At 42.5% G+C, this 14,978-nt stretch overlaps 1 protein-coding gene across 1 annotated transcript; it reads right to left on the bottom strand.

Moving 5' to 3' along the window:
- Positions 1–6,171: 6,171 nt before the first annotated feature.
- LOC129825172 (leucine-rich repeat-containing protein 15-like) lies at positions 6,172–9,347 on the bottom strand. Its single transcript, XM_055885050.1, has 3 exons — positions 9,164–9,347; positions 8,172–8,870; positions 6,172–7,052 (listed from the first exon to the last, which is right to left on the bottom strand). The coding sequence occupies exons 1-3, from the start codon at positions 9,345–9,347 to the stop codon at positions 6,862–6,864; spliced, it is 1,074 nt and encodes a 357-aa protein (XP_055741025.1). The 3' UTR covers positions 6,172–6,861.
- Positions 9,348–14,978: the final 5,631 nt, after the last annotated feature.

Below are 14,978 nucleotides of genomic sequence, written 5' to 3'. Positions count from 1 at the left end.
TCAGGCTAGTGCGGGGAGAAGGAACAGGGCATACTGGACCCTGGGGACGCACATTAGGCCTAGTGCGTGGGGCCGGAACTGGTGGTACCGGACTGGGGACATGCATCTCAGGGCTAGTGCGGGGAGCAGCAACAGGATGCACAGGACTCTGGAGACGCACAGGAGGCTTAGTGCGTGGTGCCGGAATTGGTGGTACCGGGCTGGAGACACGCACCATAGGACGAGTGCGTGGAGGAGGAACAGGGCTCTGGAGACACACTGGAAGCCTGTTACATGGTGTAGGCACTGGTGGAACTGAACTGGGGCGGGGAGGTGGCGCCGGAAATACCGGACCATGCAGGCGTATTGGCTCCCTTGAGCATTGAGCCTGACCAACCTTACCTGGTTGAATGCTCCCCGTTGCCCGACCAGTGCGGGGAGGTGGAATAACCCGCACCGGGCTATGTAGGCGAACCGGGGACTCCATGCGTAAGGCTGGTGCCATGTAAACCGGCCCGAGGAGACGCACTGGTGGCCAGATATGTAGGGCCGGCTTCATGACATCCGGCTCAATACTCAATCTAGCCCTGCCAGTGCGGGGAGGTGGAATAACCCGCACCGGGCTATGCACACGTACAGGAGACACCGTGCGCTCTACTGCGTAACACGGTGTCTGCCCGTACTCTCGCTCTCCACGGTAATTACAGGGAGTAGGCGCAGGTTTCCTACCTGACTTCGCCACTCTCCCTTTAAGCCCCCCCCCCCCAAGAAATTTTTGGGGTTTTCCCACAGGCTTCCTACCGCTTCGTCGTGCTGCCTCCATCCGCCGGTATCCCTCCTCGCACTGCGCCAGAGAATCCCAGGCGGGCTCCGGCACTCTCCCTGGGTTGATCGCCCACCTGTCGATCTCCTCCCACGTAGTGTAGCCCAGATCCTTTTCCTGCCTCCGAGCTAGCTCCTCATATCGCCGCCTCTCTGCTTTCGCTGCCTCCAGCTCAGCTTTGGGGCGGTTATATTCTCCTGGTTCTTCCCGGTCTAAAATTTCCTCCCATGTCCATGAATCCTTGCGCTGCTCCTGTTGCCGCTGGTCATGTTGCTTGATCCGGGTTTGGTGGGTCATTCTGTCACGATCGTCTTGACGTGAATGAGAGGACCAAGGCGCAACATGACTTGAATACATCTTCTTTTATTTACAACGACGAAGATGAACACGTAACACTTATACCAACTAACAAAAACAACAAACGATCGTGAAACTTAAAACGCAAGTGCACACACAAACTACTTACGTACGACATATACAATGACCCACAAACAGCTAAAGCCTATGATCGCCTTAAATATGGTTCCCAATTAGAGACAACCGAAACCAGCTGTCTCTAATTAAGAACCCATTCAGGCAACCATAGACTTTCCTAGAAAACTCCACACAACCATAGACACAGCTAGATACATACACTCAACACAAACCCATACACTACCACCAACACCCCCTCTACCATATAATACCCCAAACACACACATACCCCATGTCACACCCTGACCTAACTAAAATAATAAAGAAAACAAATAATACTAAGGCCAGGGCGTGACAGGCCCTCTCTTGGCAGGTTTGTTGTGGTGCCATATTCTTTCCATTTGTTTATAATGGATTTAATGGTTCTCCGTGAGATGTTCAATATCAGATGTTTCTGATATTTTTTTATAACACAACCCTGACCTGTTCTTCTCCACAACTTTGACCCTGACCTGTTTGGAGAGCTCCTTGGTCTTCATGGTGCCGCTTGATTGATGGTGCCCCTTGTTTAATGATGTTGGAGACTCTGGGGCCTTTCAGAACAGGTGAATCTAAGTGTCACATGATCTGTCACATGATCTCAGTATACTGAGATCATGTGACAGATCATGTGACACTTAGATTGCACACAGGTGGACTTTATTTAACTAATTATGTGATTTCTGAAGGTAATTGGTTGCACCAGCTCTTATTTAGGGGCTTCATAGCAAAGGGAGTGAATACATATGCACACACCACTTTTCCATTTTTTTTAATTTAAGATCTTTTTTAACAAGTCATTTTTTTCATTTCACTTCACCAATTTGGTCTATTTTGTGTATGTCCATTACTCGAAATCCAAATAAAAATAAATTTACATTTCATGATGTAATGCAACAAAATAGGAAAAACACTAAGGGGGATGAATACTTTTGCAAGACACTGTATTTCTGCTCTTGATTGTGTTACCGATTCTATCCTGTGCCAAGGAGCATGTGGTTTGAATCGGTCAGGTGAGTATGCATCAATAGACAGCTTACCTGTAGGCTCCTGGCTAGCAGGGTTTTACAACTGTTCCTTCCAACACCATCTGCTGGTTTACTCTATCAGCACTGTGAAATGATGAACACCCAGGTTTCACCCATAGATACATTTGAAGCTAGTAAATGACATTTATTTCTCATTTCTCATGCATCACTGTTCATAATTTGTTTGTTTTTGGTTGTCATTTTCTATACCAATGCAGGAGATACAAAAATACTTTGATGAACAGTATAATTCTGAGTTGTAGAATGCCAGTTACATAATAGCCTATTTTCACAATGTACTATAGGCCTGCTATACCACTACCTTATGTTGTTGCTGCTAATATAGAAAGGCATCCATTTAAAGGTAAAGCCGTCTAGCTCAGTTTGAAACAGAACTGTGCCATGGTGGAGGGCCTGCCTGGACGCTCAGGTCTGCGCTGTCTCAGCAGCCTGTCTGACTCTGGAATGTGGAGGTGGAACGATGATTTCTATGGAAGCTTATTCAGCTGTAACAATCCAATGAGGAATTCCTTCTCAGGTGGTGATGGGAGTTGCAACTAGGACGTTTTAACCTACTTTCCCTCTTTGAAGCAGCACTGCTCTCCATAAAAATGGATGGAGCAGAAAATAGCGGCTTTTACAGAACTTCTGAAAAATGTTGCAATTGGTATAAAGGCTTGAATAACTCATGTTGTGATGAAATTATGTGTATAAACAAGAACCACTGCAGTACAGTCACTGTGAGTGATGACATGCTGTTCATTACACAATTGCCTTTATTTCAAAATGAATGTACAGTATGAAATCAATTAGACTACAGACTGAGTTAATGCTGTTTTAGGATTGTACTAGTGCAATAGCATATGTTTCACTCAATGGAAACAATGAGATATTGTATATTTAGATTAGGAGATCAACTGACTACAATCTACAGTGACAAGCTCAGAAACATAGGCAAATCGTCAAAGATATAAAACTAATAAGCATAAAATGATTGCATATCTGTGGAATAATATATACATATTGAGTCATAAAAATAAGCTTATGTTATGATGATAGGTTTATCAGCATAGGATATTACTATAAAGAAAAGCTAGAAATGAATTTACTTCAGATAATATAAAATAGACAAGGTTAAGAAACTTAAACAGGAGCACAAATGAATGAGCAATTACAGAGGATATTACAGAAGCATGTTTCTCAGAGCGCCTCACTAACAGCAAGTTTAACGAAGATGTCAATTATATGTTTGGGGTTGATGGAAAGTAGAACACCACAATTACAGAAAGCTCAGGGCAAGCTATTAAATATCCCTTTTTGCTCTTCTTTCTCTTTCTGTGATACTGTTATAATATCGTTGGCTTATGGTTGGAATGTAATAGCTAACTGTACAGTTGTCAGTTGTCGGGCCATGGCTAGTGTGGGTGTTGCACAATGGCAGGTCATTCTGTGGCTGGGCCATGGCTAGTGTGGGTGTTGCACAATGCCAGGGCAATCTGTGGCTGGGCCATGGCTAGTGTGGGTGTTGCACAATGACAGGTCATTCTGTGGCTGGGCCATGGCTAGTGTGGGTGTTGCACAGTAATAGGTAACAGTGTTGTTGGACGATGGCTGCAGTACACTCTTCGAAAAAATGGTGCTAAGTAGAACCATGTAGGGTTCTTCAGTTTGTCCCCATAAGGGAACTCTTTTTGCAGAGGGTTCTCCCTATATAACCCTTTATGTAGGGTTCTTCATAGAACCCCCTGTTTGGTTTTACCTTGAACCCTCTATGAAGGGTTCTACCAATAACCACTTTATCATCTAAAGGTTCTTCCTAGAACCCTCTTTGAAGAGTTCTACAGAGAATCATTTTATCTTTGGAGGGTTCTTCATAGAACCCTTTACAGATGGTCCCACCAGCCTTATTAGCCTTCAAAATTGTATTATTTATGACAATACATTACAAATATCATATAGCCTTTCTTTCAGTTATCCTTTTCTCAATAGGGGGGGCTGTTTTCACTTTGTAAAAATTTGTTCCTAAATTAAACTGCCTCATACTCAATTCTTGCTCGTACAATATGCATATTATTATTACTATTGGATAGAAAACACTCTCTAGTTTCTAAAACCGTTTGAATTATATCTGTGAGTAAAACAGAACTAATTTGCAGCAAACTTCCTGTCAGGAACTGAAAAATCTCAAATCGGGGGCTCTGTTCCAGGGTCAGTTTATAAATTTCCATGTAATCTATGGGTCGACATGCACTGCATACACCTTCCCCTAGATGTCAGTAAGCAGTGAGGATTGGAATGGAGTGTCTGGGTAGTTCTGAGGCCATATAAAAGCTCTTGGAACCGGGTGTGCACTCTTTTCAACGTTCATCATGGACGCAAGACAGACCTCAGGATTGCATTCTGAAAAGTTATAGAAAAGTTAAAGTTATCTCGTTATAGGCTTTAGATATATCCGGCTCTGATTTTATTCGATATAGGTGTTAAAAACATCATAATGTAGTTATTTTAAACCGAGTTATATCAGTTTATATCAGTATATTGCGATTTTCGGTATTTCATTTGTGCTGCGTTATAGTGAGTTGGACACGTCTTCGTCACATGGCTAATGTTTGCTGCTAATTCCAAAGTTGAAGACGACAATCTACAAACGAGCAACGATTCTTCTGGACAAAGGATAACTTGCACAAGATTCTGATGGAAGCTCATCAAATAGTAAGAACTATTTATGATGTTAATTCGTTCTGTTGAAAAATGTCAAACTACTATTCCGCCATTAATTTCGTTGCGGTCTCGCTTTAACGCACGCTGTATGTCGTAGTAACGTTCATTTTAAAAATCTAACACAGCGGTTGCATTAAGAACTAATGTATCGTTCGTTTGCTGTCCAACCTGTATTTTTTAGTCGAGTTTATGATTAGTTATTGATTAGATTAGGTGCCTCTCCAAGATTTCTCCCGACATTTTGTTTGCAGCTTGGCTACTATTCTCATTGTATAACCACGATTTGTGCCGCTAAATATGCACATTTTCGAACAAACAATATATTTATTGTGTAATATGATGTCATAGGACTGTCATCTGATGAAGTTTTGAGAAGGTTAGTGAAAATTTTTATATATTTTGCTGGTTTATTCGCTATCGCTAACATGCATGAATCAATGCTGCTGTGTGGTTGGCTATTGTAGTAAGCTAATATAATGCTAAATTGTGTTTTCGCTGTAAAACACTTAAAAAATCTGAAATATTGTCTGGATTCACAAGATCTTTGTCTTTCATTTGCTGTACGCGGTGTATTTTTCATAAATGTTTTATGATGAGTATTTAGGTAATTCACGTTGCTCTCTGTAGTTATTCTAGTTGCTTTGGTGAGAGGTGTGATGGTGGCTGCAATGTAAAACTATGATTTATACCTGAAATATGCACATTTTTCGAACAAAACATTTGCTATACAATAAATATGTTATCAGACTGTCATCCGATGAAGTTGTTTTTTTCGGTTAGTGACTATTTATATCTTTATTTGGTCGAATTTGTGATAGCTACCTATGCAGTAAAAAAATGGTGGGGAAAAAAAGTTGTGTCTTTTGCTATCGTGGTTAGCTAATAGAAATACATATTGTGTCTTCCCTGTAAAACATTTAAAAAATCAGAAATGATGGCTGGATTCACAAGATGTGTATCTTTCATCTGGTGTCTTGGACTTGTGATTTCATGATATTTAGATGCTAGTATTTACTTGTGGCGCTATGCTAGGCTATGCTAGTCAGCTTTTTTACTGATGAGGGTGCTCCCGGATCCGGGATTGGGACCAACTAGAAGTTATACCCTAACACAATTGTGTTAGGAAACTCCTTACAGGCAACATCAGGCCCGCAAGTCACATTATGCTGGCTTGCAAAGTGATGTTTAATTCCTATTGGAATCCAGCCAGAGTTAGGATATACAACTAGTGGAATTTTTTATCACCCTCAACCAGCATTTAAAATGACTGACTTCCAGGGTAGGGAAGATAGAATACAGAGACTACCTCAATCATCTAAACTGGAACAAACATCTCAGTAACAGGTGAAATAAATCCAACTACAAACAGATTGGATTTGTTTAGAAAAATGTATACTATTCATCTTTGTGTAGCATCAAATATATCAATCAATCAATGTACATGCAAAAACACAGATATTAAAACAAACAATACTGAAAGTCACCCTGCAATAGAGCATGGTGGGATATATGATATATGATTCTATGTATAACCCTTCTTGCCTTCCAAAGAATCATCAAAGAACCCTTTCTTCCAAAAACAGTTCGTATGCTGTTAAAGGTTCTAGGTAGAACCCTTTGCCTCACAAAGAACCCTTGTCTTCACAAAGAACCCTTTTGGAACCCTTTTTTCTAAGAGTGTAGGTGTTATACAGAAATGGGTAACTCTGCTGTCGTTCGACCATAACTGAGTAGTAGGTGTTATATAACAGGTAACTCTGTAGCAGGACCGTGGCTAATGCAGGATGCTGGTGTAGAGTAAAGGTTGGTTTGGCTCCAGTCTTGGCAGCACATTGTAAGGGTTGGCGTGGCTTCAGTCTAGGCCCGGCAGCGCAGATTCTGGTCTTTGAGGCTATTGAGGGCTTTGTCACGGTAACCTGCTGGGGCAACACACCTCAGAGACTCCAAAGGGGAGAGGTTGGCCTTGGTCTGGGACATCCAGCGCACCAGGTTGTTGATGTTGCAGTCACACGTCCAGGGGTTGTCATGGAGATACACCTCCTTCAGGCCTGGTAGGAGGCAGAGCAGAATCACAGTCAGATTAGATGCGTATTGTGACATCTTTCACTTCTGCATAATCCAAATGGATATGACGTTGCATTACCAAATGTAACTTAAAGGCCCAGTGCAGTCAGAAACCTAATTTTTCTGCGTTTTATATACTGGTAACAAAATTATGGACACACTTGAGTAAGTGAAGGATACAAAGTATATTGAAAGAAGGAGCTTCCAAACAGGTGTGGTTCCTGAGTTAATTAAGCAATTAACATCCCATCATGCTTAGGGTTATGTATAAAAATGCTGGGCAGGCCATTATTTTGGCCATTATTTTGGCTACCATACTATGCCCCCATAGGAGGACAATTCCCCCATCCACAGGGCACGAATGGTCAATGAATGGTTTGATGAGCATGAAAACGATGTAAATCATATGCCATGGCCATCTCCGTCACCAGATCTCAACCCAATTGAACACTTGGGAGATTGTGGAACAGCGCCTGAGACTGCGTTTTCCACCACCATCAACAAAACACCAGATTATGGAATTTCTCGTGAAAAAACTGGTGTTGTATCCCTCCAATAGAGTTGTGTGCATTGAAGCTGTTCTGACAACACCCTATTAAGACACTTTATGTTGGTGTGTCCTTTATTTTGGCAGTTGCCTGTATATTTCCACACTATGAGGTTGGAATAATACTGTGAAAATTATCCTAATGCCCTTTTATTGTAAGAGCTGTTTCAGCCTGTTTTGGTGGGGTGAGGTTTTGGTCTTCCATGGTGGCATCACCATGCGCCAAATGAGTTAATAGACCAATAAGAAAGAGAGTTCCAAACCTCTCTGCTAATAACAGCACATTTTCAGTTTTCACCTCCCCACTCAGACCCCTCTTAGCAAAATTCTTGCTTGAGAAGCTGTTTTTGTTTCTTTTTGACCCTTTTAATTGAAAACAATCACAGTAAGGTACTTTATTGTTACCCAGAAATGGTTTGATATTGAGATAAAAATGGCTGCATTGGACCTTTGTCTATCTATGGTCTGCATGAAGAACACATATGACAAATCATATTTATTTCAGAAATATAATAAAAAAGGCATAGAATAGTTTGGTGAACAGGAAGTCTCTTACCAGACAGCTGGGTGAACATGTTTCCATCCACAGTCTTCAGCCTGTTCCCACTGAGGGCCAGCTGGGAAAGCTTGGGTGTGTGTCTGAACAGGTCCTGGGGCAGCCTCTCCAGCTCATTGTTCCTGAGGTAGAGCTCCTGCAGGTTGAACAGGCCCTCCAGAGTGGCTGAGGTCAGCGTGGACAGCAGGTTGTTATCCAGCACCAGCATCTCCAGGGAGGCCAGAGGCTTGAAGGCCCCAGCCGGGATGCTCTTCAGACTGTTGTTGTCCAGGTTGAGGAACAGCAACTCCGTCAAGCCCACAAAGCCCTTGGTGGAGATTCTCTGGATGCGGTTGAGGGCCAGGTCCAGGACCTTGAGGGCGATCAAGGGCTTGAAGGCATTGGAAGGGAGGGCAGTCAGAGAGTTGAGAGGCAGGTCCAGGTCTGAGAGGTTCCTCATGCCTGTGAACATGTCTGGTTTGACACTGGAAATCTGGTTCTGGCCCAGCATGAGGAAGCGGAGGTTGAGCAGGTCCTGGAAGCCCTTCAGGGGGAGTTTGTTGATCTGATTCCCATACAGGTTGAGCAGCATCAGCCTCCGGGCTCCAGAGAAGGCCTGGGGGTGTATTGATTTGATGACGTTGCGTTCCAAGTTGATGCTTTCGATCTTCGGGATGGGTTTCAGGACGTTTGGCGGGAGGTCTGCTATTCTGTTCTCGCCTGGGACATCGACCACAGAAATAGTATGAGAAGGAAATCACAACAGAAAATGGTAAGACCAGCCTATTCTTGTGGTTACGTCAATAAAAGAGCATATCGATTCCGAGACAAACAGCTGGCACATACTTTAAACAGTTTATATTTAGTTTCAGGATATTGGCAAAACCCCATCAGGGGGCATATTGATCACAAAGTTCTACATTTAAATGAGAGATTCAGTTTAATCCTTTAGGCTATTTTCAACAAAGATTGCGGGAATGGGGTTTTCCCACAATTGCAAACAATGGACTCACCCATTTTAAGAATCCAGGAATCTGGGGGCAGTTTGGAGGGGAACTTCCTCATCCCCTTCTTGTGGCAGTTGACCTCTGACCTTTCAGGGCTGGTTTGCTTGGTGCATTTACATACATCGGGACAGTTCTCTACAGCCTCTGCCACCCAGATCACCAGCACCGCTAAGCAGGCTACCAGCTGCATGCCTACTACCCCCACAGGGAAAAGAAAGTATTCAGCACTTGCAGAGTGATTCAGTTTGAAGATTTAGTTTGTGTTGGAAGGATGATTAGAAATTCAATTAAAAATAATCCCATTGAAATTAGATGAGAGTTTTAAGAATTAACATCTTGCAGACACGCTCTAAAAAATATCCAAGTGCAGAGTGAACGGCTACACACCTACAGTTTATGTTAGCTAGAAGAGACCGATCAATATTTTCTCATCAGCACATACCTGAACAGTTGGTGCAACTTGTTGGAGTATAACCCTCTTCTTTAAGACGTCTACTTTGTTTTGCCTCTCAAAGTGAGTGTCAGATTTTCTTAAGCTGCCTGTTCTGCTGTCGTGTAACTACCTGCTAGTCAGAGTGAATTAGCCTAGACGTCTGCCCAGCAGCCAGCCTGTAAAACTACCAACTCAGCACATCTGCAATGTCACAGTCCCTGGAGAAAAATAGCATTCACAGATTATGGATGTGAGCCACCTCACAGAAACGGAGAAGTCTCCGCCAAGTGAACTCCTCCATGCCCCAGAGGAGTGCATGGGGGCGTGCGAGAAAACATACATCCCAGTCACTATGTGCCAGTGAGTGTGTGTGCCAGTGCGTTTGTATTTGTGTGCATGTTTGCATTTGTGCGTGGGTGTGTGTGTTTGAGAAGAGTCATGGGCCTAGCGTAAAGTGTGTTTGACTTGGCCTGGGAGCCAAGAGGACTGATATACCAAATACGCACAGAGTGATGTCATGGAGCTTCTGAGGTATCAAAGACATAGAGAGAGGATGGTGGGTATCTCAGAAGGCATGGCTCCCTGCCACCCTGACAGCCAACGTCATGGAGATTATACTGAGGTTATGTGACTCGTGAGGAGCCCAGCAGCATCACACAAACAGAAAATAAGTCACTCTCTCAACTGTAATTCCTTATGAGGGGAGAGGAGCCATCACCCATGTCACTCTCTGATACACAGGGCCCAGTGCTGAGAGAGGGAGGGGGAGAGCAGCCCCCCGGGTGCATGTTTAGTTCTTTGCCCTAGCACTACACAGCTGATTAAAATGAGCAACTCACCATCAAGCTTTGAATATTTGAATCAACTGTGTAGTGCTAAGGAAAAATCTAAACATGCACAGAGAGAGAGAGAGAGAGAGAGAGAGAGAGAGAGAGAGAGAGAGAGTGGAGAGAGAGAGAGAGAGAAGAGTGAGAGGAGAGAGTGAGAGAGAGAGAGAGAAGAGAGAGAGAGAGAGAGAGAGAGAGAGAGAGAGAGAGAGAGAGAGAGAGAGAGAGAGAGTGAGAGAGAGGAGAGAGGAGAGAGGGAGAGGAGAGAGAGAGGAGAGAGAGAGAGAGAGAGAGAGAGAGAGAGGAGAGAGAGGAGAGAGAGAGAGAGAGAGAGAGAGAGAGAGGCCAAGCTCACTCAGTAGTGATGAGGGATTACAGAGACACATGTTAAGAAAAGCTTCAGATTGACATGTCTGCTGACTGAGACGATTTTATTGTATGATAAGGATGAAGCTCTTTTCAAGTCTGGCCAACAACAACACAAGCCATCTGCAGCAGCATAATTATTTTGTTCTGACTGAAGGCTCAGATAAGCAGTCACACCACTCAGCTCTTCTTCACTGGAGGAGAGAGAGAAGCTCAGCTAACACACTGAGTTTTGCGGAACACACACTAACTTTTACTGCAATATGATGTCATTCACAAACTCAACTCAACTCAATGTGGTGGGCTGGGCAATCACTTGGCATGGCTGAAATCAACGCCTGAAGTATCCCAATCACAGCCAATTGTCATCAAATGCTGTTTCTATCAAGTGGTTCGCCTCTGTTTCTAGTGCATACTGATAGGGGGAAGATGTTAACAGCAATGTGTAAGGTCTTGTAAAGGCGTAGATGTGAGAAGTCTCTATTGAACAGGAAGCTAGCTGTCTTTACATCCAATTAATGGAGTGGCATTGATTTCTCTCCCATTTCTTTGTTGCTCTAATAGTCAGCTCCATATCAAGTATCAAGTACTCTGACTATATTTCTTCTCCACTGCACACCTGTAGGCTCTAATGCACACATAATGCCTTCTGTTTGGACACAGCCACACTTCAAACATCTCAGAAAATGATTGTTTTCACTGCTGGTTTCAGCTTGAGGGTTTAACCAACCAGATTTCACAATAGCAATAGCCATTCTTAAAACATTCTTCTTTGTCATCTTGCTCATGACTTTGTCGCAGTGCCCTTAAGGTTCTGTTCAAGTTTTACTTTGTAAAATAAATCATTGTTTGTTCATGGTTTTATTATAGATTGCCCTAAACCCCTTTGTGTCTCTAAGGTAATGCCATCCTTCACACTATCTCTGAGAGAGCTCTGCTCTCTTACAAACTACAGTGAAAAGTGGTTTGTCACAAAACGCAATACATAATAAAGAACATTGTCTCAGCAACATGCTCCAAACCACTCTTCACTGTCAAACACTTCATTTTATTTCACCTGACATAGCAGTAGGAGTCGGAGAAGTAGGAGTCTAAGAGACCAATGGACTATTCTCAGTATTTGTATGAAATATGCATTGCGCTAAAAGTGAGGTGTGATGCATCTGAGTTCTTTATTGTTATAGTCTTCCTGTAGATGCTTGAAATACAAAAGCTCTGGTTCTCCTATTAAAAGACGTGAGATAACTTTCCTAATGACAGCTCTTTAGGTTCTCAGTAGACAGCTGTTGTGTCTAATGATACTCACTTAAGCATGGCAGCCCTTATTCCCTATGTATGACATTTAGATGGCTGAGAGAGTCAACCATTGTCTACTTAACAGAGAAATCAAGCGCTGCTATCACTAATGGATATTCCTCATTATCCTCCTTACTACTCTCACACTCAAGTTCAGATTATCTTTCGCTCTACAATTGGAGTCCCCTGGATCTGACATAGGACCCCTATTGAATACAATTACCATGGCAATATAAGCATCTGCAGCTCAGGAGTGATTGTGGCTCACTTGCATCATCTGGTGGCTAAGTGTATTATCACTATAGCATTATATTAACCGTCACTCAGAACCGTCCTATACCCTACAGTATATATTGTTATTAGGGCCAGGTGTTTGTTTTGTGGAGGGTTTCTTTGACCGGTGTTTCCAGTATTATCCACTGGGTTTGCTTCAGGCAGAAAATAGTAAGAAAGGCTCTTTAATTGGCACAAGCTGTCTCCAATCAATCATTCAATGCCTGGCAGTGGGTGAGTGTTTGGTGGGGGGATCGCCTAAACCAGGAGAGGCGTAGCATACAAATCTTAATCGCACAAAGCCTATTATTTGGCAGGGAATACGATTTGTAGATCAGGGATTCTGCACATCACTTTGCTTAACCTGATCCTCTCCACATTGGCAGTGACTCAAATCCATTTTTTTTGCAATTCTGTCTTAAATCTGTTCTTTTCCTGCAGTCTGAACAGCCAAAAAGCACATGTAATTGTATATTTCAAGTCAGATACAAATCTGATTCCTGACCATGTGAACTAAATGGTTAAATCTGTCCTCAAGTGTTTTTTAGACTGTTATTTAGGATATATTGTGCTAGCTACTCTGACAGTTTGACAAGAACATGTGGTAGCTGATTAGTTTGTTAATTATTTAAACAAATTAGTGAATGTGCTAGAAGGCTAAACTAGTTGCCTGCCTTGGCTAGCTACTAGCTAGTTGACTGCCTTAGGCTAGCTACTAGCTAGTTGACTGCCTTAGGCTAGCTACTAGCTAGTTGACTGCCTTAGGCTAGCTACTAGCTAGTTGACTGCCTTAGGCTAGCTACTAGCTAGTTGACTGCCTTAGGCTAGCTAGTTGACTGCCTTAGGCTAGCTAGTTGACTGCCTTAGGCTAGCTAGTTGACTGCCTTAGGCTAGCTAGTTGACTGCCTTAGGCTAGCTAGTTGACTGCCTTAGGCTAGCTAGTTGACTGCCTTAGGCTAGCTAGTTGACTGCCTTAGGCTAGCTAGTTGACTGCCTTAGGCTAGCTAGTTGACTGCCTTAGGCTAGCTACTAGCTAGTTGACTGCCTTAGGCTAGCTACTAGCTAGTTGACTGCCTTAGGCTAGCTAGTTGACTGCCTTGGCTAGCCAAAAAAATGATTTGTTTTGAAAGTTGGATCACCTTTGGGGCTTTAGAAGTGTTCTTACACCGATTTTGAACATTCAAAGCAACTGGGAAACGTCCATGGTAGGTGTTGTTGTCACTTTAGCTTGCTACATAACTTCTGAGGATAGGGAGCACCACCACCAATCATCCTACACCAGGGTTTCCCAAACTCTGTCTTGGGCACCCCAGGTGCACGTTTTGTTTTTTTGCCCTAGCACTACACAGCTGATTCAAATAACCATCAAGTTTTGATTATTTGAATCAACTGTGACGTGCTAGGGCAAAAAAACAAAATGGGGACCGAGGACCGAGTTTGGGAAACCCTGGCTTACACCATTGTGCACACACCCATCATTACTATGACAATTAGCATAGCCATGTCAGCAAATGACCGCTGTCTGAACACACACAAATCCGATTTGGTCACTTGTAACGTGTTGTTTGGACAGTCAGTAGCCCTATTCCAAAGGATATGAAAAACAAAACGGATTTGATCATTAAGGCCTGCAGTGTAAACAAGGCTCAACAGACTCAACTCCTTATCACTGGAGGTTATAAAAATGGGGCAATAAGGACCGTTAAAAGAGAGAGACTATGAATCCAACCAGAAAATATAAACAATTCTAAATAGACTATGCCTTGAAAAAAGAGCGCGCCAATACCCACTGAGTCGCTATTTGCAGACAACAATATAAAAAAAAATGCAGTTTAGCATTTAGATTATAAACGGAGACAGGTTAGACAGCCATCTGAAATACATTTTTAAAAACACATTATGCAGTCTCAGAAGAATGCTTCTACCTTAGAAGGTTGTGGAAGCTATAGCGAAAAAGTCTTTACATAACAAGACATCAACCAACATAAATATTTCACAACGTATTCGTCTGTTCTTAAGATATGGGTATGATAGGGCTTTTTATATCAGAAAATGTAGAGGGAAATGTAGACTATTTTCAGAACATAAATGCCTATTTTCACTTTCTATAGAAAACCCAACCCAACAACTTCTTCAACTCTGTTAAAATCGCAGTATTTGGAGAGAAGCGCTTCTCCGCCTCCACAATGCGCGCGTAAAAGCGCAGGTACTTGGAATGATAATCTGAGACTGTTGAATAATTCAATGCCTGTAAATGCACTGTATCAACCAGAACAACTTTAATGTCTTCACCCAGCTCTCCTACAAAGATGAAGAATAGTCTATTGGTCTTGTGTGTCACTGGATTCGTCCGTTATTATGGAGAGACTTTCAGTTTTTTTAACCAGACTGCCTCAATTATTTTGGACGTCTTTTAACGAATGCGCGCATTTTGGGATTTGTCCATTTTTTCGAGAGGTGTTGTTGGCGCTTGCAAAAGCCATATCCTCAGCATTTACGTTTTTTACATATATTTCTATAGAGAATGAAAATGTCTACTTTGTTGATAAATAGACTACATTTTCTTAGATAAAATGCCTATTAGTCCCATATAATGTTGATAACAGACAATAAGTTAAATATTTGT

The sequence above is a fragment of the Salvelinus fontinalis genome, chromosome 27 (assembly GCF_029448725.1).
Source record: "Salvelinus fontinalis isolate EN_2023a chromosome 27, ASM2944872v1, whole genome shotgun sequence".
NCBI classification, from domain to species: Eukaryota; Metazoa; Chordata; class Actinopteri; order Salmoniformes; family Salmonidae; genus Salvelinus; species Salvelinus fontinalis.
Note: the sequence above shows the minus strand (reverse complement) of the source record. Positions and strands in the feature narration are given on the sequence as shown.

Coding starts and splice junctions, on each gene's coding strand:
- LOC129825172 (XM_055885050.1), bottom strand. CDS start 9,347: ATGCAGCTGGTAGCCTGCTTAGCGGTGCTGGTGATCTGGGTGGCAGAG. Junction 8,871..9,163: donor TTCCTGGATTCTTAAAATGG/GTGAGTCCATTG, acceptor TCGATGTCCCAG/GCGAGAACAGAATAGCAGAC. Junction 7,053..8,171: donor CATGTTCACCCAGCTGTCTG/GTAAGAGACTTC, acceptor GCCTCCTACCAG/GCCTGAAGGAGGTGTATCTC.